This window comes from Falco peregrinus, chromosome 18 (assembly GCF_023634155.1).
Source record: "Falco peregrinus isolate bFalPer1 chromosome 18, bFalPer1.pri, whole genome shotgun sequence".
Taxonomy (NCBI): domain Eukaryota; kingdom Metazoa; phylum Chordata; class Aves; order Falconiformes; family Falconidae; genus Falco; species Falco peregrinus.
In genome coordinates, this window is record NC_073738.1 from 3,934,400 (window position 1) to 3,960,515 (window position 26,116).

At 40.5% G+C, this 26,116-nt stretch overlaps 1 protein-coding gene across 8 annotated transcripts in view; it reads right to left on the bottom strand.

Annotated features, from left to right (window-relative positions):
- MPP3 (MAGUK p55 scaffold protein 3) overlaps nt 1–21,313 on the bottom strand; it is a 24,435-nt gene extending 3,122 nt beyond the window's left edge. The window contains exons 1-17 of one of the 8 annotated variants that reach the window (XM_055789713.1): nt 21,229–21,244; nt 18,266–18,376; nt 16,913–17,031; nt 16,338–16,415; nt 14,259–14,339; nt 13,621–13,758; nt 12,588–12,669; nt 11,022–11,107; nt 9,502–9,576; nt 8,262–8,458; nt 6,394–6,458; nt 5,544–5,564; nt 4,173–4,214; nt 3,566–3,730; nt 2,789–2,869; nt 1,322–1,415; nt 438–546 (exon numbers count right to left, since the gene is read on the bottom strand). In XM_055789713.1, coding sequence (XP_055645688.1) covers nt 438–546; nt 1,322–1,415; nt 2,789–2,869; nt 3,566–3,730; nt 4,173–4,214; nt 5,544–5,564; nt 6,394–6,458; nt 8,262–8,458; nt 9,502–9,576; nt 11,022–11,107; nt 12,588–12,669; nt 13,621–13,758; nt 14,259–14,339; nt 16,338–16,415; nt 16,913–17,031; nt 18,266–18,290 — 1,458 coding nt within the window. In that variant the 5' untranslated portion in view covers nt 18,291–18,376; nt 21,229–21,244. Of the gene's footprint in view, nt 1–437; nt 547–1,321; nt 1,416–2,788; nt 2,870–3,565; nt 3,731–4,172; nt 4,215–5,543; nt 5,565–6,393; nt 6,459–8,261; nt 8,459–9,501; nt 9,577–11,021; nt 11,108–12,587; nt 12,670–13,620; nt 13,759–14,258; nt 14,340–16,337; nt 16,416–16,912; nt 17,032–18,265; nt 19,998–21,228 lie in introns of those variants that run through there. The other 7 variants (XM_027788741.2, XM_055789718.1, XM_055789715.1 and 4 more) reach the window with 7 other exon arrangements.
- Between the last annotated feature and the right edge of the window lie 4,803 nt (nt 21,314–26,116).

Consider the following 26,116-nt stretch of genomic DNA (forward strand, 5'->3'; position numbering starts at 1 on the left):
ATCCGAATCAAAATTTCGAAGGCCAACTCCCAGGATGGAAGGATTAAGAGCAGGTATACTGGCACTGGTAACACTAACAACGCTTCAAGAGGCAGTAGGAAGGAATAAGAATGAAAAACCCATCCACACTCTAAGTATTCTCTCTAGAATTTGAGCAGGCTAGGACAGTGATGCACATTTCTTACAGCAAGGGGGAAAAAAATCCCGCAAAAAAACATAATCTAGGCTGTATCAACTGGACTTGTAGGAACGGGGAAGGTTGCACGAGCCCTGTTCTGCTTAGGTGACCCTCCGGCCACCTGTTAGAAACGCAAGTTCTGAGAGCATCATCGTTCTTTGCAGGGCAAGTAGCCACCAGTGGTGAACCACATCAGGTACTTAGGCTGGCAGCCTAGGAAGAAATACTTGCTGGCTTTAAAATAAGCTGCAGAACTTACTTCAGGTACCACATCCACCAAACAAACCTTCTTTTTGGCCATCACAGACCGGATTGCCTCAAGACTTGTACCATACAGATTCTCTTTGTATTCTCCGTGTTCCACAAATCTGAAAAATCAATACGTTTTTAAATACCATCCACAAAGAATACCGAATTAGAACATTTGATAGCTGTTTCCTGAAGTCACAGTAACCAAATAAGGGGGAAAAAGAGGAGTTTCTTTTTTCTGATTATTATTTTTTTTCCCCTTCTGGTTGCTTAGTAGCAAGTCTTCTTCACATTTCACTAATTGCTAATCAGCACTACTGACAAGTAGGGGAATAAGCTGCATTAATGCAGCAGACTGATGTTCAAGCCTAATGGAAGAAAGAGGATGTTTTTCACAAGAACTAGAACAGAACTGGCAAGGAAATGGATTCCAATTCTCCCATCTTCTGGGAGACTAGCCAAAAAATATCCTTCTAGGAAACACGCTCCATCTTAGAGAAAGTCATTTACACGCACAGATTCAGTCTACAACACACTTTAAAGTGGACTTATCAATAAAACTCGTTACCCATCACAGTAAATGGAGATTAAGTAGGGCCAGCTATGCATCTGTTACTTTTACTAGATTAAATTCTGAGCAATCACACTACTTACAAGATGCAGGCTTAAATTCTAAGATCCTCCTCCTAGTCCTGCGTTGTTTCTAAATTGCTGCTTACTAAATTCATGCTAACAGTCCAGACTGAATGAAGAGCTTTTTACTTGGAAAGCTGAACCTTTCTAACACAACTAGTCCAACTTTACACCTGATCGTGTTATTCGTATGACGCAAGAGATAACTAGCAATATTTTTGAAATACAGTCAATTATGCCAATATTTTAAAATTAACTCACTTGTTTTGCTGCACATCTGTCTCAAATGATTGCTTAGAGACAAAATTGTATTCTACTCCCTCTTTCTCGTGACTTTTCTTTGACCTGGTTGTATCTGCAAGACACAGGAGACGGATCAGCCTTTGCAAACAACTAGATTTTTTCTGTTTAGTCCCAGTCAGATTTTCATGAGTTCAAACAAGGTAGTTAGACACTGGCATGTTCAAATCAACAGAAAATATAAATCAAACATTATAGTTTTCTTTTAAACTCAATCTCAAAAATTCAAAGACCAAAAGCGAGGTTGTTTTGCTCTCAAGCTTGCTATAACTAACACAAAAATTAGGAGGCATAGTTCTTACACCTGGTAGAAGCAGTAGAGTATAATCCTATGGAAAACAGTCTCTCTTAACTGTTTGGAATATTGGACTCTTACTTTCTCTGAAGCTCAGAAAATAAAAATATGAAATACGAAGGCCTGTTATGTTGCCTCAGAATTTGAATATCCCTCGCTGTTTTCCCACGCTACTTGTGAAACTTGCGTAATTACATGTGTCCCTTTCATGTCATAATTTTTTTTAATAACTGTTATTACTTTAGGAGATGCTTTGGTGATCATTCTACAAATCTAATCCTGGTCATAAAACTGATGTCTGCTATTTTTGTGTGTGTTTAAATTCAAATAAAAATTACCCATACGAGTTCTACTGCTAACTAATTGCATGTCTGCCTGGCAGACGTTTATGGAAAGTCTTAAACAACATATAAACAGTGCCCTCAATGTCCATTTTCTACCTGTCTATCAAGTAGAAGTGACTTGTTTGGAATACAAATATCGATGGATTTTTTTGTGTGTGTAAGATTTTGTTATTTTTCTTTTAGAAAATAATCCAGCAAAAATCAATCAGTGTAACTACTCACAAAACCATGCAGCAGAATCACTTATTTCTCTATCACTGTGACTGGCTTGTTTGAACAGCTGAGATTTACAGGATTTTAAATTCTTGGTTAGTATAAATTCTGACTTGGTTTATTGCTGGTTTTTTTTTTTAACTTTATCTAGTATGATATTCTGAAGGAAAAACCATCCTGTTTTAAACACATATAATGTTTTGGCTGAATCTTAAGATGCTAGTTTTTGACACTAGTTCTTTTTGCAATTTATCATCTTTTTCTTTCTGTATTCAGTTTCTCATTTTTTTAATAGACATAAGTAAATGCGATCTGTTCACTTGGGAAAACACAATTCAAAAAAATTAGTTGCCACTATTCCAAAGTGGATTATCTGCCAAATTTTTTAGTGATCTATTCAGCTGTTCAGGGCAAACACAGCATATTACAATGAGAAAAATAATTTTGAGTACTTCTGAAATATGCTTATAATTAATAGTCAAAACACAAACTACCACTCATTAATGCAGTTAGCACTATTAAAAAGCATTTATGGAATAAATTGGCAACACACCCAAGTCAGTATATTTTACTCACGTGGAACTGCAACACCGTACTCCTGTGGATTCTCTGACACAACCTTCTGCTTGAGCTCACTTAACTTGGCCCCCAAACAACCTAATAAAATAGAAAGGACTCACAGATTTCTGTGTGGAATGAAATACTGGCAGGAGCATAAACAATATCCATTTCACAAAAATAATATGATACATATTATTATTTTTATTTATTATACATATGAAGAAACCTGTACATGAGAAACCTCATGACCCGCCACATTCTTCTTTGAAGAATGTCATCATGAACAAACTGAACAGCTGCTGGACAAACATCTGTCAGGCACTAAGTCTGAAAATCTGTAATCTTAGCAGTCAGTTTTATGAGACAGATACCCTTGATTTCCAGGACGTCCTGGCAAATTGGCTGTTAAACACACACGCAATAAAAAATTGCATGCAGAATTCTGTCAGGTAATTCTAACATCTACCTTTTAATTAATTGTTCTGACAGTGTAAGGATGCACATGTTTGAGTGAGAACCAATGGAAAGTGAATCAGAAAAATGAGAAATAGTCCTGCATTTTTATTTTTAGAAGGACTTGGTGAGTTTGGTTGTTTTGGGGTTGGGTGGGGTTTTTTTTTGCTTTTGCTTTACTAGTGTGGTGGTTTGTTTTTTAAACGTCATTCAAAAGAAAAGACCAACCACCAGAACCACAAAACCAAAATCCAAACACTTCAAGAAAGCCTCTTGGACTGCAGGCGACAAGGGAAGAGGGAGATCCATGAAAATTTTTGAACCAATTGTGTATCTTACCAATCAAAACCACCAGCCTCTGCTGTTCACCAGGCTGCTGCTGGTATTTCATGACCTCTTCATACGTTAGGAGCTCTGCTGCATCTGCCTGCTCTGCTGGCTTTCCTTCATTCACATTGTTCTCCTTCTCTTTACGACTTAATCTAAAGCTCCTGCGTAAGCCAGCTGTAGAGGAAAACAAAAGATACTTTAAACCTTGTCTCCACATACCTAAATTTTCAAGCTTGTTCAACTAGAAGTTACTCTCTTTGAATATGAATTACTCTCACAGGTTTTTTTTTTAATGGAATCAGTGTTCATATGCTAATCTTATAGATGAAAAATTTGCGTATCAGGTAGAAAACCGAGCAACCAATCTATAATTAAAACCCTCTCATAGCACCTCATACCACCTTGAGTTGCCAAGTGTTGGCTATGCCAAAGTCCAATTATGCCTTTGCACAGAGATAATCAAGTTTTTGAACGTACGGGAAATTAATGTAAATAAGTTAGTTTTTCTTTTTTAATGTGGGGGTGTTTGGGGTTTGGTTTTGGTTTGAGGGTTTTTTTGTTTTCTTTTTTTCCCAGGGGTGTGTTAGGGAAGATGAAAGGGATTTTGGTTTCTCACCTATGTACTGTCCGTTGAAATATCCTTCACAGTCACAGTCTTCTGTAAATTAAAAATCCAGGGTGGGGTGGGGAGGGCAGAGAGGAAAGGAGAGTGAGAAGGGAGGAGGAAGATACCTTAAACAGTGCCTGTGAAACAAGTCTGGGTCATTGGTGAGGGAAGAAGTTTTGTATCCTGCATCCTATGCACATGCTTTTCTAACATAAAATGATACAAAAAATTATTTGCCTTGGCTACTGGTTTATATTTTAAAAAATCCCTGATTATGACATTGCACAAGAAAATTTTACACCTTGTATTTATGGTTCCCAGAATTTATGCTCTTCAACACTCATTACATTTGATGAATGTTGCTGCTAAAAGTATATAATATTCAGTCTTAAGTAAAAAAGAAGACTCTGCAAACAGAGCTGTTTAATGTGTGACTTTATAAATGGGTATGATATTGTAAGAATATTACCTCTTGTGACATTTCAATATCATTTGGGCTTGAAAAAAGGGAACTGGGGATCACTGAAAGATGAGCTCCGAACACCTTCATTTTGACCAAGTTAAAATTATCATTGCTTACGAGTTCTTTATTAAAAAGGTAAAGATGTCATGCTTTTGTCATACGCAAGTATGTAAAATAATACACAAAACGATGTCAAAAAAGGCCAACTGACACCTCCTCAAACTATGACCACCCCCAAGGCCCCTAAAAGTATATGACATAAACCCATGATATTTAGCTGCAAAATACTCCTCGCACTTCGATAGGGTACACCTGTCACGGCCAGCTGATGACAGAGTATCACTGAAGTTGATGTAATACTGATACTTGGAATGTTATATGTTATTCTCAAGAAGTATGTGTAAGGGGTGGTGGATAAAATCACACCATGCATAATTCAACAGAAAATACCTAATATTTGGAAAGGTGTGTGATGCAGCGACATAAAACTGCATGAGCCTGACACAGCTGCTCATAATGAAAATAACACAGAAAACAGTCCAAAGGAACAGTGAAGAAAAATCAATTTGGATTGATACAGGTGCTCTAAAATGTTAAAACTCCAGTATTTCTTTACTTTTTAAAAAATATCAGATATAAAGACTGCAGGTAAGTTGCATCTCTTTCAGCCCAACTCAGAAACCTACAGAACATGTAAATGCAAATCAGAAGACACAAATCTTTTCTCGTAAATTTGGAGGTCATCATTACCTAAGTCATCAATCCAAATTAAATTAGTTTAAATAGTAACCCAAAAAGAAACTGCTGTAGGAACAAGCTGTATCCACTATTCCCTTTGCTTGGGGGCTTATCAAGTATCTTAGAAAAAGCCGTGGTTGTTTATATTCAGACAGAAAGTGAGTTAGGAGAGTACCTACCTTTATCAGAAGATTGGTCATCTGTAGTTAGCATGAAAGGCAGAGTTGGTATGATATTAAAAGACTAGCAAATGACTGAGTAAAATTAGAGGGAATGGAAAGGAAGGTTCTTCTGGTCTGGTTTGCTTAACAGGCTTTTCTATCTTAAAAAAAAAATGCAGTGATGTACCCTTATCAACTGATTAAAGACTTCTTGCTAAAATTTAGTATTATAACCACATATCAGCTTAATTGCCTCGAGAACATCTGAGAAAAAGCCCAAGTAACAATCATCATTACACGCTTCCTAGCACTGAACGTAACTGAAACGGATTTGGAAAACTTTCATTTAAATCAGTAAAGCTATTTTATAATTTAGTTGAGCATCTTCCCTCCTCCTTATAGCATGAGGATACCTGCATCTCTTCACGAGATGTGCCATGCACCACAAGTCACAAGTTCACTTATATCCCTGAAAAGGGACAATTTCCAGATTAATAGTCTACACGAGGGTGGCACTCGCCTCACACATCAATATAAAAGCTGTGCTGAAGTACCCAAGAGCAACAGGAACATTAGAAACCATAGAAAAAAAGTATGTGAACACCAGCAAGTTTTAAAGCATCTAGACAATATGCAAGGCTTAGGAAGAGAGAGACAGTCATGGTTTTTTGCAAACCAGTAGGTACTGGCAACACTGGGTCAAGCTCAAACCCAGATCCTCTCACGTGGCAGCTTGTATCCATGCCAATCAATTAATGACAGGTTACACAAAATATATTCGAACACATCATTATTGAAATTATTAACAGAAAAATACTGAGGAAGTGGGACCAACTGAGACATCACTGAAGGAACAGAACAGACTTACATAATGGTTTCTTCACAGTTCTGGGATTCTGCAAAGTGCCTATTGTTCTTCTGTAAGTCAATCGTCTAAATAGAAAATATTTTTTTTATTTTAGCCATGTGAGCTCAGAATCATAAAGAATTTATCTCATATTATACATAGAGCATTGAAAATAATGAAATAGTGCTTTTCCTCCAAAGATTTAACATTTTAAAAGATGTTTTTCTTTAAAACTGTGATGGTCCAATATTGCTGTTGGTAAGTGACAGACAGAAGACTGTAAAACATTTTAGGCTTTCATATATCCGAGCACAGAAAACAATAGCATGTTACTTTTATCAATGTAATTTTTTTTCTATTTCCTTTTCCCCACTCAATCTTTTTTGCAAGATTAAGGAAACAACTGTTCTATTCCATTCTAATTCTGCTGAGAATCCAACTTCTATTTGCCATTTTCACAAAGAATGGGCAAAATTCCTGTCTGCCTACAATCCGAGAAACTACTAAGCTCAAAGAGAACTCAAAAGTAGATAACCTTTGCCCAAAATCATCACTGAAGCCATACAGAAACTATCCACTGCCTTCCAGATCATGGAGTTTTCTGTTATTTACTAATAAACAAACCAATTCAAACAACTTGTGTGAAAATGTAAGAAAGAATATCAAGTAAAACTTCCTGAACTGTTAAAATCATGAACTAGAACTCAACTCCTTATCTCCCAAGTCGTGAATTTGCTCAAAAAACACACACTGCTGCCCCACCCCAAAAACCCGACACCAAAAACCACCCCAACAACCCACAACAAAAATCCAACCCCCAAGAAACCCCTCACATGGCAAAATAAACCCCATTTTTTTCCTAAGTGTTTTCTTTTTTTTTTTTTGCCAGAGATCAACATTCATAACAGATTAAGGATGCTCTGGCATTTATAGAGTCACTCAGGGGAAAACAGACCCGGAGGCAATTTTTATATTCTTGCATATATTGAAATGGAGTTTACAACATCTGAAAAAAAAAAAAAAAAAAAGGAAAAAGAAGAAAATAAAAAAATCCCAAGGACTGCCGTGCAGCGGTATCTGTTGACCTGCATGTGTGCACAGGAGGATGGATACAGCTGTTCAGGCAGGATTTGCTTGGTATTTCAAAGAAGCATTCACAGAGCGGGGTGAAGTGCTCTATTAGAAACCTTATGCAAATCTTTGAGGCCAGCAATAAAATCAGACCTCTAATTCTTAGATGCCCCACCTTTGTAACACCTGCAATCCAAAGAAGCTGAATCCAGTAATTTGGAGTAAGAGTCACACGAGACCAGTGGCCTAAATCAGATTCCTTCTTACATCTAAGATTTCTTTACTGTAAATACAAGACTCGAGGGATGTTTTTGTTTTAAAAGATACACATATCTTGCTGTGAAAACAGAGAAACTTCAAGCTCCAGAAGGTACCTGTGTCCAAGCTAAATACTCCCTTGGTGCCAGCAGGAAGATCAGCTACTCTTTTGTTACTACTACTACATGCATAAATTCAAAACTGTTACAATAAATCAGCATTTCCTCTCATACTGTGGAAGTACAAGTCTGGAAATACAGTGTATTTCCCAGAGATTTAAGATACAAAGCCAAGAGACTGACATACCACATTTCATTTCATACAGTTTAGCAAGTGTTTCTGTCAAGCTACAAAGCCTAAGTCAGTGGCAAACTAGCCAAGAAAAGCTGGGAAACTCATTATATAATTGGAAAAGATGAAAAGATGCAGCTTTTGAGCATTTAAAGCACCTGGTATTCACCCTAGCATGATCCTGCCCTTCATTACCTATGAAAAAAGGCAGCATAAAATCAGTATGACACTATACGTGCTGAAAAAAATAATATCTGTAATCAACAAACCTTTCCTGGAACTGTTTTGAGGGGATCAAGCCTGCTCGGAGGTTGGTATCGCCAACACGCTTTGCTTGCCACCACGTGGGATCATCTTGGCTTACAACTTCGAGGATGTGTCGTTTCTTAAACGGCAGCCCAGCCTCCTGGCAAGGAATGGCTCTGTCTTCTTTGGGATTATAGCTGAAAAGCGCCCTCATAAACACCTTTAAAAGAAAGCAACACATCCATTCTTCTTGTCCTATTTGGAATGTCAAACTACCTTTAAAAGGCTTCCCCGGTGCTTATACTGCTAACTGTATATATATATATGTATGTAATATGTACATTTCATCTCTCCTTTATGCTTTACAGTACTCAAAAACACTAAAAGCTAGCAAGCTGCATCTCTATTTTGACTTACGCAGAAAAATAAACTTTCAAGCACATACCCAGTCATTGTGTATTGGCATTGTGGAACATGGGACTCAAAGATCAAAGCCCCAAGAAACACAGTTCACAGTCTACATAAGTACAAAATGCAACAAAGAAAAAAAAACCAAAACCTAAGGGGAGGGAGAAAACAATAAGAAGGGATTTATGGCAAAATTCCCCCGTTATAAAGACTGTTCTTAAAATGTTCTTTAAATGCATCAAAACCTACTACTCAACTTTGGATTTGTATCTTACCACCATTTAACACATCACAGTAGAACTACTGTTAAAAGTATTTTAAAAATTCGGTAGCTGAGAGCAGGGAAGCAGAAATAAGGGCTGACAGAGGAATCCTGTAAGGGCCCGGTCAAACAGTAAGTCACTGCTGATGGAGCAGGGCACATGTAGCGCTCAAAAGAGGCCTGTCAATGTCTACAGTGGGCTAACGGGGGCAAACGATGTTTGCAAATAGGTGTTTCAACCCAATCAATAGATAACAGACAGATAGCAGCTGTCATGGTGTGAGGAGACCGGCAGGAACACCAGTTTTAATTACATGAACAAAACCAAGAGGCTAGATATCAGAAATGCTGTTAAAGAACACGTACCAAGATGATGGAGAAGTCATCTAAGTAATTCTACTGGATAAAGGGCACGGCGTTTTACAAGAAGAAACTGTTCTACTGTCATCATCTTTTTAATTAACTTCTAATTAAGTTCAATTATGGGTCTGTGACACTCCTTACTGAAACAGCAGGAACCTTACATTTACAGAGATGCCAGAATTGTGTAAAAATGAACACACGTGCTTCAGAATTTCACTCAAGTTGTGTACCTTGCTGTCTTTTAGACGATCTTCTTCTTTGATAGCTGGAATTATTTTTAATGTTATTGATCCCTGAGACTGAGCCTGAGAAAGAGAGAAATGTTTTTTTACTTTGAAAGCAGGACAAGGACACGTCACAGACTATTCGAGTTCCCATTTAGGAGGTGTCTCTTCTTCTCAGAACTGTAACAGGCCGAGCTAATCCACTATTTAACTTCATTAGAGACCACGACACAACAATTAAATCTCCACAACAGTGTCTTCCCCATGGAGACACCCACAGGAACTACTTGGCTAGAACATATTAAGACCTGTATTAAAATTCCTTCATTTGCTTTTAGCAATTGCATTAACTTCTGGATTACAGTTCACAGGGAATTAAATATGTCTGTGGCTTTTAGTACCAAATGAACCATTTTCAAGTGCCTCTTTGAAAAATATCGCTGTATTTTCCCACATATAACTCCCAGGGTTATAACTGGTTAGGGTGAAATGTAAACATCTACTTTCAGTCTAAAAATCTTTGCTACTAAATTTCAATTATTAGTTACAGTAAATTAAAAAACACTTCTAGGTGCTTTGAGAATCTAGAATAGGTTTGTGAGATCTATTTTAGATGCCTTATTTTGGATGAGATGAACTGTGTCCTACAGCAGCCTGCTGTTGTGCACAGATTAAAAAGGAAACCCAGATAATCCACTTGGTTTGCTTTTCATGGTTTGTTTTTTGAGGAAGAGCTACAAATGTTTGTCCATTACACTGCAGCCATTTAGAACATGACAGATGAACAGCATCCCAGGGTCCCTACAAATAAAACTTGACAAGAGTATCTGAAAATGTGATTTTGATTCCTCCCCCTACCCCCAAGTTAGAACCAGTCATTCTCCTTATTCAGGATTATTCTGATCTAAATCTAAATTCGGTGATGGAACTCATGCCAGATACTTCAGTCTCCTAGTGTTGCCATTCCTCTTACTGTGTCCCTAACTCCGCTCCACACCAAGACAAGGGGGAACCAAGCCACAAGAGGGACGTCAGAGACAAATAAGCATAAGAGCTACAACACTTTCTACCAGGATTTGTGGGCATTAATGCTAGAGAAGCTTGAAGCAAGAATTTGTTATCACAAGGAATCTGCTGGTAAAGACTGAGAGGTCCGCTGGACACACAGCCAAGACTTCCCTCAGCTTCCCAACGTACTGTATTATGAATAAACTGCTTATCTTCTAGGAATGCACTTTTAATTTGCAATTTGCTTGTCATGAACAAAGCATGAAAGGGAAGTTCTTGACAGAGCAACATGTAACTTTGTATTTGTATCTTATTTGGTACTGATTGAGTTCAATGAAGTTTCTGAAGTCAGAAGAAGACTAATCCCCTGGGGGAAGAAAAACTCTTAATGCAAAGACAAGCAGGGACTGAATCTTTTAGCTCTATACGTATTTTAAATTCATGATTAAATTTCATCATCTATTGTAATTACGAGATCACCCAACAGAAAAGATCTTGAAATGAAAATCAGTGCAGACCAAAATCTGACTTATTTCTTCCGGTCGTTTGTGAAGCACAGTAATACCATTGACTTCTCTTAGTTCATCTCCAACATGGACGAGACCTGAAAGGACAGTACAGAAATTAAAATAAGTCTACAGACCAGAAAGCACCACTCTTCCAACGTTTGACCTAAGTCCATGTACCTCCCTCTCCCAGCTTAATTGATTTCCTACTAATACCAAGTGCCTTGGTTGGCAACGTGCTCTGAAATCTCCCACCCTTATTCCATATCGCGTGGTTTTTTCATGCAGCACCAGCTCACAGTGTGGAGATAGAGAACATGTGGCAAGATACTCTGGAAAAATCACCGCCTCTATATTTGGATCAGCACTAAAAATGCAAAACTGCAATAGTTTCATGAGGATGATCAAATCTTGTAGAATCAGGAGTCCTGCTGCTGACTATAAAGGCAGGAATGACATGGCTGTCAAGTGACAGATCAACACTACAGTCCCAGAAAAAATGCTGGGCTACATTTTTTTTTTTAACTAGCCATGAAGGGGACCTTACAAGTTTTAGGTTCATTTATCCAGTTCAGTAAATGTTGTGCTTGTGTTCTACAACTACTGTTCACCAACAAAATTTCTCAGTAAATCGAACAGAAAATAATACAATACACTGAATAAACCAAGATACTAGATTAGACGTAAAAACCATTCTTTTCTTTCTTCTAAAGCTTAGAACTACTTCTCCCATCTCTGTTAGCATTTTTTCCTAGCAGCTATTTTACAGAAAATTGTATCTAATTAAATTAATCAATTACTAATGAAATACAGAAATGCTAAGCACATGCTCTAGTAATTTCATGTTACATTTATCAGACTACATTCATCTGAAGAATGATAACCATCAAGAAGAAATCTGTAGTTAGCTATGTTTTTCAACACTAATTCATTAATTTGGGGATTGCATTACTTGTGTATTAAAAAAAGGTGCAGGAGGCTTGGAGTCTGTACCACTCATATAAGGCCAATTCAGCTTATTTAATAAAGTCTGCATGATTACCTTCTAGAAAATGGAAGGTTAATTACTGCGTGAATTAATCTTGTAGATCCTAAGAGCACGCTGAACGACAGCCTAGGCACAAAAGTCTCTCTTGCCACTAGACACCAGAAATTCCATTGCCAAGCAAGCTTACCACGGGGGCTCCCTTATCATCAGCATGGAAGAAAAGCAATTCCAGCAGGGACACATCCCATTCCGAAGCTCGTTGGGATGATTTGTTCTCCAGCAACATCCACCTCCCTCCACCAGACTACAGAGAAAGCCTACATACTAGTTCAGACCTGACATCTAACAGTTGCTTATTAAGATTTTGATAGGCTGGGGTGGGTTTGGTTGTTGGGTTTTTTTTCCTCCAAAATAGTCTATACACATATCAAACACCTGTGTCCCAAGGACTGGTTTTGGAATGAATAACTATCAGGTTCAGATTATTGCTCTAGGTATATGTGTAGAGTACATGTGTGCTTGCAGAGTTCAGGAAGTTTTAAAACAGTTTACAAATGCCATTTTAAAGCGCTTTTTCTTCAGAAATTTACCACTGCGGTCCGCTGCACCACCTCTCATGATCCTTGCTACAATCACAGCTCCTGTATGCTCGTCTCGTCTGATGGTAGCTCCCTGAAATAAAACATACCCCCCGCCCCAAGAAACCATCAGAAGAATTTTCTTAGAATACAGCCAGCGGTGAAATAACACGTAAGTTAATGAGTCTTTTCAACTGGAATTAATTTGCCCTGCAAATTTTATCTTCCTCCTTGATAATTTTCACCACTATTCAACTTTTGCCTGTGCCCATGTCGTGTGACTGTGGGAAGGCACACACCTTCCTTTCTGCCACCTTTGTCAACTGCTTACACTACCTACATTATTGTGGTGAGCAAAGTCACTCAAGTGTGCAAAACAGAATTTCTTACAAGTTTTCTCTGTGTGTCTTCTGAAACTTTATACAACACAGCCAGTATTTTTACATATAAAAGCAAGGAAAGCCAAGTAATTCGATATTTTCTTTCTTCTCCTACCTCTGCTGGCAATATAGCACTTTAACCAGGAATTACGTCACTGCCCTCTTCTACTACCTACTGTCATATAAAGAAGGCACTTTAACAGATTTCTTCCCCGAAGAAATATAACTGTATTTTCTTAGGAAATCAGTTCTTCCATTTCTATAAAATTAGCACCTTGTCAATATGTTTACATACAGCTATCAAACATACTCTTACCATACATCACTGATGTTCATGTAAATGAAGGTTTTAATTCACTCAATGTTAGTTACAATATGAAAAGAATTAATATTAATAATATGCATAATTGCTTCAACAGAATAGTTTCCTCAAAGGTCACACCACCTGCATTAACTGGCATTATAAGCCCATGCCTATAAAGTGTCTCATGCAAAACTGAAGGTGTTTTCACCAAAGTTTTCTTTTTATGTTATTTTACTAGCTTCAGAACACTCCTAGGTTTTGCAGACTATTTGGCAACATCTTCAGGTATCTCCTCCATACTCACAATAATGCTTTTGCACTACCGAGTTTTATCACTAGAGATGGGTTATCTTATATGTACCAAGGGTTCTTTATTTTTCACTAGCCGAACGATTTTCACTGATTCCTCATCAAAATCATCATCAAAGTTATCAGGTAGAGGTGGAAGGACTGGGTCAAAGTTCTTCTGTGCTACGGTGTCATGTACTACAAGCATTGCCTGCATAAAAGGAGTAAGAAACAGTAATGTAATGGGGTAATATTATAGTTTCCAGTTCTCACATTTCCAACGTTAACAGCAAACTTAAACCTCCCCTTTCCCACCCTCACCATAAATCCCTCAAAAAAGATTTGGCAGTTATCTTACCCATCATGTAAACTATGTATTGGTGTAAGCAAATCCAGGCATTAACAAAGCTCAGCCTAAACAAACTTACACAACGGAGTGAACTACGGAAAGCAGAAGGTGCTCCCTCAGAAAATACTAAGGAGGGGAGAGAAGACGACATGGTGCATTACACACGAAAGGCTGATGCTGTGTCATCTCAGTACCCTCCACATCCTGAAGCCTGTGCAGGAAATCACAATGGAACAGAACTACAGTTTGTAGGAGATCTTCCCTTTCTCTTAGGAACTCGCCAGTGTAACTTTTCCATTACGAAACATTCTACTGGAATTCTGCAAAGGAATTTTGTTCAGGTCTCTGGTGTGTTTTTTTACCCTGAGATGTGGTGTTGACAACAGCTGAAGTAGCTCTTTTTCTTCATTATTCACTGGTGCGGTCTGCAATTCTTCTATTACCTTTAAAATAAAAATTAACATCCTCAAAATTAAAGTAGTCGACCAAACAAGACCATATATTTGCAAGTGAGTGTTTCTGGTGAGTGTCTGCTAACTTCCATCATTCATCAAAGTGGTGTGAGCTGATCAAAAACAATCCCAGTTAATAGTGAATGAATCGAAGAAGAAATTAAAGCTTCTTCATCGATTTTACTTTTATTAGATAGTGCAGGAAGACAATCACCAGAAATCAGGATCCTAGTCCCTAATCACACATTTTCTGAGTGATTCCACCAATATAACTTCAGGAATTATTTCTGAAAATTTAAAATCTATATGGAATCTGTAAGTGATACGCGAAACAACACTCTTGTGCTTGTACTATGATAAAGGAGTTTAATCCTCTCTGTAACCAGGCAGCATCACCTGTGTGGAACATGCAACAAAAGTTCCCGTGTTGCCTTGCAAAGCCTGGATATCAAAACATGCCCTGGAGTCTCAGGTCTTCCAAACAAAAGATTAGAGAAAAAAAAAAATATTAGAGAATAACTTCTGCACTATGTGGGTTGGGTGGGAGGAGGAGGAAGGGAGAAAGGGTTGGAAGCAACGGAGATTTTCTTTCCCTGTAAAGGGTTCTAGATAGGGAAATCATAGAGTCCTGTATAAAACTCCTCCTCTGCTGTTTAGAGGATGGCAATTTTGTACGACTTGACAGGCAGCAGTGCCAGAACTTTGACGGAGGCAGTAGGCTATTTGTGGGAGAGGGGAGAGGGGGTATGCTGCAGGCTGTGATGGAGCAGCGGGGTCTCTTGGCTTTGCAAAGGGAGGAATTCTAGCTCCCAAACCTTCCACAGCCATTTGCTACACTTTGCAAGGAAAGAGGTGCAAGCTGCTTGTAAAGAGCCATCAAAGGCAGTACAAATTTCACTTTTTCAGGCCTGCAGCACATTACAAACAAATTCAAGGTACAACTTTGCTCTGTGAACAGACTGGGGGATGAACTGGTTGAGAGAAGCCCCGTGGAGAATGACTTGGGGATAGTGGGGGATGAAAAATCAGATACATGATGGCAACGCGTGCTTGCAGCCCAGAAAGCCAACTGTACCCCAGGCTGCACAAAGAGAAGCACAGCCAGCAGACAAGAGGGAGGGGATTCTGCCCCTCAACTCTGTTCTTCTGAGACCCCCCCCCCCCCTTCCACCTGGAGTACTGCATCCAGTGCCAGGGTTCCCAGTACAAGACAGACATGGACCTGTTGGAGCACATCCAAAGGAGGACAACAAAAATGATCTGAGGGCTGGAACACTTCTCCTAAGAAGAAAGGCTGAGAGAGCTGGGGTTGTTCAGCCTGGAGAAGAGAAGGCTCCAGGAGACCTTACTGCTGCCTTTCAATACATAAAGGGCACTTAAAAGGACGATGGAAAAAAGCTCTTTACCAAGGCCTGTAGTGACAGGACAAGGGACAGCAGTTTTAAACTGAAAGAGGGCAGATTTAGATTGGATACAAGGAAGAATCTTTTTAATGATGAGGGTGATGAGATGCTAAAACAGGTTGCCCAGAGAAGTTGTGGATGCCCTACCACTGGAAATGGTCAAAGTCAAGTTGGACAAGGCTTTGAGCAACCTGACCCAGCGAAAGGTAGACTAGATCATCTTTCAAGGTCCCTTCCAACAGAAACGTTCTATGTGAACAGCAATACTGTTTGGGTTGTGATAAATTTAAGTCCTTAAGACTGAATGTTTAGCTGGGATAGTCTATTGCCAAGAAAGGACCGAATGCTTTTTGCAGCCTCTCCCTTATGAAGTCCATTAATAACATCCACCTGCCTGTGTCTGTCTTCACTGGACATTTAATGGCATGGTATTTTGATAAATCATGAGTGAAACCAGACAACAAATTCCAAAGACAGTAGGGAAGATGAAAAATATTGACACATACAGCACAATTGTAAAACTTTGATTTGTAAGAAAAGCAGGCATAAATAATAGGAAAATAAGGAGACAAGAATTTTTACTCACATCTTCAACTAATCCCGCTGCACTATGTAAAACAGGAGTTGGACTCTGTCTTTCATAATGACGGAGTTTTTCATGGATCTGAAAAAGACAACGGGTATATTACTACAGAGAAATACAAAACCTCCTAAATATACCTACATTGGAGTATTTTTATATTTAAGAAATAGAATTTTTCTGAGACAAGTGTCAGAAAAATAACCTCTCTTGGGGTTATTTTTGATTTGTTTAGGAGCCTTGTAGTTTTCTTCTTCTTGTGCTAGTTTCATAGATGGCCAGAAAGGTTAAGACTTAGAGCATAAGGGAAACAATTAAGCCATTCCACACTGATTTTTAGCTACCAGGCACTGTATCTGCATTTTGGCAATCAAGGCAGAAATCCTTTTTCTGAACAAAATATGTTAACTGTCAATGAATGTTCTTGATGTTTGTGCCTAAATAAATGCATGCTTCGGTCAGTATAGAATTTAAAAAAAAAAAAAAAAAAAAAGCTTTGGCAAAGTAAACAGCTGATAAATCAAGGGAACAGAGAATAAGTAACCTGTTAGGAAAAAGTACGTTCATAAATAAGCTTTTACCTTCATCAGGTAGCTGAGACTCTTTTCACTGAAGACATCCCTAAGGAATCCCATTTCCTCTTTATGATTTGAATCGGGTCTTAGCTGAGACGTCAAAAGGGCCAGAGTCTCATGCAATCCTAAATTTAAATTCAGGACAGAACAAAAGCTTTGTAGATGGCATGTCTCATGGGACCTTCTATTGCAGACAACATCAACTACATTTACTTGGGTACCACCTTGGTGATCATTAAGTTTGCAGAGTGATTTATGCTTATCTTCCACTCGTTTTGTAACGCTCCCTTCTTAAGCAGCAAACACAGCTTAAGATATAACATCCATCATATTAAGGCAAAAGCTACCAAAGCAACATGTATTTTTAAAGACACTATTTTTTAAGTTTCCCCCTTTGTTTCTAGAACTGCCAGGCCCCTAACAAACTGAGTTTAGAGCACCACAGCAGATTCACAAAATGACTGAACTACCTCCCCTGTTGCACAGCTAATAGCTCTGCTTCCCAAGCAACTTTGCTTACAAAAGTTATCCTGCCCCTACTACCTCTAAGGCACCTGGTAGAAGTCAGGTCTGACCAGAGGAAGAAAGGACTGATGTTGACTTCCAGTGCACTGGAAACAAAGCTTGTGGCTAATTTTCTAAAAAGTGTTTAAATCAGCAATATCCCACATGTGCAGTGCACAGGGCCAGGCGAATGTTAGGTTTTTCTTGATGAGAAAACAAAAAACTGGCTGAGAAACCAAAATCCAAACAAACAAAAAGAAAAAGGAAGGGTGGGAGGCTAAAATCTGCTCCTCTGGCTATTCTCTCCATGAACTTTAGAGTGCATTTGCATCCAGGAGACTCAAACTCACTTCCACTTAAAAACTCAGTATCATTGGCATACAATATGACTTCACCCTTGGTAGCGTACCAGAGAAGCTGGTTAGCAAGCCTTGAATGGAATCACTGGGGTTTAAGTCAGAAGGAAGAATATTAACAAAGCTTTCCAAAACCTGTTCAGAAAATACTAAGAAGTAGCACAGCGAGCAGCAGGGATATAAGGCTGATCTTTAATAAGCATGCATAGAAGCCGGTGTTATACTGAGAGGTCCAAGTTTTCCATAAGAACCTGTCTACCAGCATATATTCAGGGGCTCTAGCATTCTTATGCATTAGTTTCTTGAAATCTGACTAGGTTTACTAATTTCTACCTTTTATACTCCACCTTCCTTGCATTCTTTTAGGTAATTTCTAAGAAACCTAGCTGGACTACCTAAACTCTATTTAATTTAACTCCAGTTTGAATTCATGTCCTGTGTGAAACACATACGCTACGATTTCAGTCACTGATCTGTTGAAAGCATGCAGATTAGTTACCTGAGTCTTCCGAAAGCACTGGCATGGCTTTGTTCTTAATCTTAGAGACAAATGTTCAACTTAAATCAACACGATTGTTTCTTCTTTCTGGACTGCGATTCAGAGGCAGTCCTGAAATGAGCAAAGATAATACCTAAGCTCAAGCACGCGAGAAAAAATGGCAAGCATGTAAAAATAGTAAATTCCTAGTACATCTTTCTCTCAAGTGTTCAGTTTAACCTAAATCAGGCAGAGTCCTGCAGTTATTCTGCTACTCAAATAACACCACAAAAAAATATTACGTTATATAATAACCATGTGTTATCTTGGATAAAGCTGATGCTGAAGACAGCAGATGCTTCCCTCTATTCTCAAGAGGGACAGTTTTAAAAGGCCTAAGTGACCATCTGAAAAGACAGGAAAGAAAAAAGCATGCTGCAGAATGGATGTCTAAAAGTACTGATAAACACCATATGCACAGAAATGGAGAGAGCATGCAGGAAAACACCATCATGACAAGATGTTCTGGGGCTTCCTAAAAGCACGCCTCAGGGGAATTTATATGCCCCTGGCATTCTGATGCGGCTCCTGCTACAATTACATGCAACTTACTAAAGCTAGTAGGAGTGTCACTCCATCAACCTTGGTCATGGGTACTGAGGATGCTCCAAAAAAATAAAATAAGGCTACTTGTATTGCTCAGAAATTCCATTAGATGCTTTTATTGCTGGTTTTTCTTGTCCCCAAGAGCAAACGACTCCACAGTAATTTAATTTCAAACTGCAAAACTGAATCTATACTTATAATCACCAGTCCAAGATGAAACACTTTGCGTGTTCCAGGGCATTTAAAATCTCATTCATGCTCCTAAAATTCATCAAACTAATGCTTGCAGAAAAACAAACAACCACAACAGCATGCGAAAAGGATTACAAAGAAATGCAGGATACTCCAGTTCTTTGCTAAATGCAATAAAGGATGCTCCTTGTGTTTCTATTTCTAGATAAATCTCTGACACTTTGATCATATGACACAAGTTTGATTGTTTTCTGATTCAACTTTATTTTGATCAGCTGCCCGAAAGTATCGTAATACTGCATGGCAAATTAGCCTATATGAGTTTAGCATTTTCTAGATTCCTGAGTTTCTCTACAGCATACTGAAATATTAAGCTCAATAGTCACCTGTGTTTTGCACCGTATTTTCTACTGCTATGCTTCATTAGTCCACCTGGGTATCAAAACATAACCGAGTTTTCCAAGCAAGTGAACTGAAAGAGCATTGAAAATTCACACTGATCCATGGATAGTACTCCAGTGTTATTACATATACTACACCTTTATTAACTTTCAAAAGCATTTTCATTACCTACTGTTTTGAAGAAATAAACATTTCACACACACACCCCTCTACACTTCGTGCCAAAATAAATGTATAAGCAATTAATTCATTCAACCACTCTGGTTCCTCAACTATTGCATTTTGTTTGACACTTTTAAAATCTTCTCTTAATTGTCAAGAAAGGGAACTTTAATTGTGCGCTCTGTCTTTGTACCGATGGGTGGTTCCCACAAACTTACTTAGCACCAAAACCCAAGAAACCCCCAAGTTATTTTCCAGGCTCTCAGTGAAAAAGCATCTCACACAGGAATACGGAAAATCCATGTTTTTCACATCTCAAAAACCTGACAGCAAACTCACCAACACCAGAACCAGACGAGTTAGGCACGGCCATCAAAACGGAGAAGGCCTCCCCAGATGCATTTCCCATGCTCTGTAAAAACCCCAGTTAGCCAGGACAGATCGGAATCAACACTCTCAAGAACGAAAAGCATTCCCTAGACAATAATTTGTCACCAGCACGCTCCACGTCACTGCTCAGGGCTGGCTTTGAGCGCAAATTCTGCCCCAGCATGCGGCGTTTTGCAAGAGGGGCCTGCCACGGCATCTGCACTTTCGTTGTTCAAACAGGCTCAAAGACACTTTTCCTCTTTAAAATACCCACCCTAAACCATAGATTATTTTTTACACATATCCTTGCCCCAGCTCTTCCCAAGACAGAACGTTTGAGCCACCTTCCTTGCCCAGGAAAAGGACTGTTGGTACTTGGAAAGGGCTTAGATCAACTGAAATGAGTTGATCATTTTGGTCAAAGGAGGGGATTAGACAGAAGCATAGCTTTGGCTTATCCCCATCACCTTGGAAAACAAACCTCGCGTGGTTTACGGCCTAATACAACATAAAAGCTTTGCTAATCCAGGTATATCGGCCAGAGCGGTAGATCTTATTTCGGGAATCAGCCGCGTTTTAACAGCTTTCCAGGAGATCACCTCAGCGAGCAGGGCGGGAGATCCAGCCGCAGGCCGGTAAGGTCGCGGCTGGCCGCTGTGACACTGGGTCGCTCCTCACTTTGCTTCGGTGCACGAAGCGTCCCGACCAGGCTCGGCCGAACCTGGGCCCCCGCACCCGGGCCCGGCGGGTCCCCTCAGGCGACCCGGAGGCCCGGCGGGTCCCCGAGGGGCGGAGCGCGGCCAGGCCACCGCTCCCGCCCCGGAGAGCCGTCTGTGGACTCCGCCGAGCTCGGCCACCCGTTACCGCAGCCCGGCGCTTACCGCAGCCCGGCGCGGCCGCCGCTCCTCACGGCCCAGCCGCGGGCCCGGGCGCGGGGGGCGAGGCGACGCCCCGAACCGGGCTCCTCACGCCGGCGGCGGGATGTCCCCTCCCCGCCCTGCCTCCCCGCGCCGGGCGGTGCGAGCGCCTCCCCAGCCCCGTCTCCGCCGCCCGGAGGACTCCGCCGGGCACAGCCCCAGCCGGTGCCCGCCAGGTAAAACCCCCGGCGGGCCCCGGGCTCCCGCCACACCGGGGCCCGCGCCCCGAAGGCAGCGTCAGAGCCCGGCCCGGCTCCGCCCCGCTGCAAAATGGCGCCGCCCGGGCCGGGGCCCCGCCGCGCGTCGGGAGCGCTGCTGCCGCCGGGCGCCCATTACCTGCGGGCCCGGCCGGTGCTGGCTGGCTGCCCCCGCAGGCCGCAGCGCCGCTCCCCGCCGCTCGCCTCTCCGCTGCGCGCCCCGCTCATGCGCCCTTGGAGCCGCTCTACGCGCCGCCTCCCTGCCTCTCTCCCTCCCCCAGCTCGGCCCGGGGCAGGCGGCGGCGGGGCTGGGGGCGGCGGGGCCGGGGGCGGCCCGCCTGGCTCGTCTTGCAGCGCTGGGGCCTCCCCGCCAAGCCGCAACGCTCCGGCCCGGGGCTTCGCCTCAGAGGCGGCGGCGCTCCCGTGAGGGCTCCCCCGGAGCTCGGGAGGCCGCCGGGCGGGCCTAGGCCGTGACCGCCGCCCCGCCAGGGCTCCGGAGCTGCCTTGGCCGAAGTCCCCCGGGGGTGAGCGGAGCCGTGGGGGCCCTTGGCCAGCAGCCGTTTGGCCGTGGAAGAGCTGGGGGACCCGGCGGTGGCTCCCTGGGTGTCGTATAGGGGGGCTCATCCCGGGAGGGGAGCGGCATTGGAGCTAGGCCTTAGAGACAAAAAGCTGCGTTCAGTGAAATTAAATGGGGTAGGTAATGGGGAGCCGGAGAAGAGGGTTGATAAAAATGACAGCGGTATGGTGGAAGCGCTGCTAGGCTCTACAGGGGTAGCACCTTTTTATTTTTTCCTAGAAGAAAAGGGTGATGTTTGGGAAACAGGCCCGCGGCAGGTGAGGTTTGGCTTGCAGAGTAAGCTCTCCAGCACTTCAATCCTTCAGTCCTCAGCAGTAAGGAGAGTGTTACCGAAATCTCAGAATGAAAAACCAATGTGATGGAGATAAGCAGACACTTCTTTATTGACGGCCTGGTGCTTGAGTGAGGCCTCTCACAATCAATGCACACCAAGAGTCAAAATCATACATCTCATATAGAGCTTATACATATTCATTAAGTATGCATGCATAAACATAGTATTTCCCAAAAATCATTAACATACTCTTGCTTTGTATGTTAATTAGCTTATCGATCCTTTGCACTTGTGCAAATTCTTCCAAGAATTGTGGGCAGGGGTCTCTGGGAGGAAGGCCGTAGGTCTTCCTCATGGTGTACTTCTCACCTTTTGCCTGGTATGTGATGGTTTTGCAAGTTTGCAGTGTTCTTGTCAGTCTGAGCTAATTTATGTCCTTGTCAGCCATCTGTTCCTTCTTGTGTCTTTTAGTCGCTCCCTCTAGATAACTTATAAACAGGCCCCTTGTTAGAGAAAGTTAGAGAAACAGACTCCTTCTTTCATTAGTTATTTCATTAATTATTTCTTTCAAACTATGGTTACATGACCTAATTACTATACCTACATTCTTTGAGTAAATATATTTACACTTATTGTCCCTATTCCATACAATTTCTTTATATTAATTATTAAAGTTCACGATTTCTTGGCAGGTAACTACGAGTTGTTTCATTCAGTTGCTCTCAGTTCTTGGCCTTGGTACAGGGATGTACAAAGGATTCATAGCAGCTTTTGTTGTGCAACTACTAGTTTCATTAAAATATAATTCTTATTCCTCTATATTTCTATTTAAATTATTTTATAAAAACAAACAGAGTTAATTAATTCTAACCATTAGCAGATCTGTAGGATTTGTAGGAGGACAATCCGTTACCCATTTATCAGATGCAATACTAAATAATAATTCAGGAGTCAGTCAAGCTTTTAGTGTAAAACATCCTTTTATGTTTATATCTCTACAAAGGCTAGTCTGCAGCACAGAACATTACTCTGGAAAGAATAACCCTATTTATCAAAGTATTTACTAAACATTCACTCTCATTTTATGCTTTATTATGTAATTAAATGCAGATTTCGCCAAAGTTACTAATTAGTGGTATGTCATTATGGTGACACATGGAATTAATTAAAAAAAAAAAAAAGTAGAAGTGCTTTCCAGTATTGTGAGGTTCACCTGAACAAAGAATAAGGTAAAAGAAAACATTTTCCTTCTTCCAAGCCAGAGTACAATCAGCAGCTTTTCCACCTGCAATAATCACTGCTGTGATTGTAAAAGTATAGGAAAACTTACCAAATTTGTCAAAATAGAGTGAGGAAGGCATGTGGAGGCTTTGTCAGCAGGCTGCTTGGATTGTTCTTAAATTTTCATTCTGTTTGTAAAAATGCATACGTGAATACAGTTTCTTCAGTCAAGCCACAGTTACACAAGCAATTGCCAAATCTGTTCTACTTTTTTACAGTTAGTTCTTTGGTGTAGATGGTTTAAGGATTTACTCTGTGTTTTTGCAGATACAATGGTAGCAGTGTCACTAATGGCATACAGGATCAAGCTGGTTTCTTCAAACAGAAGTTAATCATTACAAGAACAGCTAATAATACTTCAGTAGTCCTCTGCAATTATCAGGAGAAAAAAATAAATAAATTGCTGTTTCTTATACCTTTGGACTTTTATTGAAGCAACTTCTGCTTATGATTTTACAAGAGAGAAAAAGATAACAAAAAGAAACAACAAAAAGGAGGAAAAATCCCATGAAATGCAAAAACCTGCAAATGAGTTTTTAGTTCTGTGCAGTCCTAGGAGATTTAAACTTTCACTACTAGACTGTGATTGCATCGCTGAATGCAAATGTGATTCTGCAATACCATAAACTATTGCATGACAGGTGGAGGGTTTTCTTTTAAACACTGTATTTTGCACAAATTTTATGGATGCAGTCATTGCTTTTTTAGGAGGGAAGCATTGTGCAGGGAGATAAACCTCCATTAAAAACCATCTCCTTAGTGGGGTACCGTTTCTGTGGTTTATCAGCCATGCAGAAAAACTCTATTTTCTTAGAAAAATGGAGATCTTAAAATTTTGAAGGTAGATGCGTTGTCCTTTTAAAGACTGCTCTTTCTCCCAACAGCTACCCTTTCAAGCAGAAAGTAAACAAATATTTCCAAGGACATGTCTTTTGTCTGCTCTTAATAAAATAATGAAGTGACAAATTGTAGTTTCTGAAGGAAACCTTGCCTAAAATCCAGGAGATAAAAAGTCTCTGAACCTCAGATGATTATTTTCAAACACTAGTATCAGGCTGAAAAAGATCAAAGTTCACAATCAGATAAATTTTCCTTTGCCTAGTAAGAGAAGAGATGAGAAGAGAAAATAATAGTTCTAGAGGCTATTTGGGTTTTTTTTCAGCAGCAGCTGAGTCCAGTTGAAATACTGCTATGGAATCCATGGAACTGGCCTCCATCATGCCCACTTTAGTTATGGATAATGTCTTTTCCTATGTGTGCCATCAAAATGTGTTCAAAAATGAAAATTATTTGGAAAATTTGTCAGGGTTATCCAGTTTGTGAACAGTCATCTGTAGGATTTTTTTTACATCTAGTCTGCCCGTGAAAGACTTGCAGTTTCTCACTGCTTGTGAAGTACGTTCATAGGCAGTTAACATAAAATAAGGAAAACATTCTATAAGATTATTTATTTTTTGACAAATGAAGGCTACCAACTGGAATTCTTAGGTACAAACCATCCTTACTAACACGTGAGGCATAAATCAATAACTTGTCTGCAGCAGATCAGGGAACAGAAATTATTCTGCTGACTGTCGGGAATAGTTTTTTTGTTGTTGGTTTTTTTTTTTTAACATGTCATGAAAGAGGTATTTCTAGGCATTGGGGCTCTTCTCAGGCTGAGTTTAGGCTCTTTCAATAGAATGAGACTCCTGTTTTGAAAGACCAGCACATTAGTAATGTAAACTCAAGCCCCATGATAGACATCTCCTTTATCTCAAGATGCAACTCTGCATGTCGCTACCAGCCTTGTATTTTGTCTGCAAATTCCATCTGCCCTGGCAGTAAGCAACACAGGAGTTTGTCCAGGAAGACCCTGGCTCCTACTTTCTACTAGGCATTATGAAAAGCAGCTAATGCCGTTGAAGGTGAGGATGTATCCACATGATTAACATGCGTGGCCTGGGAGGGGGATCAGAGGAAGGTGCTCCCATGATGGACGTACCCGGTATTTCTCCTGTGAACAAAAGGGCATCAGGTCACCCCATAACCGAGGATGGTGTCTGCAGGCAATGGTATAGGGCTTCTGCTAATTAACCTCCAACAAGTACCCTGAGGTACTGTTTACACAGCAGTACAGACAGAACTGCTGTTTTGGAATACAGCTGATGCCAAAACGGCACAGAGTAACTGCTCAGAGACGAATTTTGTCTTTAAGCAGCAAAGGTATTTATTTTGTGCAACATTGGGGAGCTAGCTGATTCGCACCGGACAAACTAGCTCTGAAACGTCAGGTAATTTATACAGTTTTCGTGAGAGGTTGCAACATCTTTACATACATATTCATTTGATTTTGACACCTAATCGTTCTGTTCATGATAGGTGGGATCTAGGTGGAGTAAACCTTTCAACTTTCTTCGTTCAACGATTTCCTGACTCATGGTCTCCTTATCTCCTTCAGGTGCCCACCTTATCTTTTCTAATTATTCAGAGTACGTCCCTTTACTTTAACATCATCAGTGGTATTTCGTCAGTGGAACCTTCTCTAATTATTCCGAGTACATTCCTTTCTCAACACAGAGCATCACCCAGAGCACTGTACCAAACTCATGCTGACTAATCTTTTTAAAGACCTTGCTCTGTTTCACAGCTTCACTGCTGCACACAGCAGTAATGCTACCACCTGTAGTGGTAAACAGAAATTCATAATGAATGTGTTACTGTTTGGAAAGGCTTAGATGGGCCATGTTTATAGTACAGTGCAAGTAGCCAGTTCGCTGAACAGTGCACTTCCCTAGCAAGCTGAAGATTTATGTTAAAGGGAATTCAGGTGGTACATTTCAGCCCTGGCTGAGCACTTTGAAAAAACACAGCACTCCTGCTTCGTCTTCCCTTCTGTGTGAGACTGGGACTGTG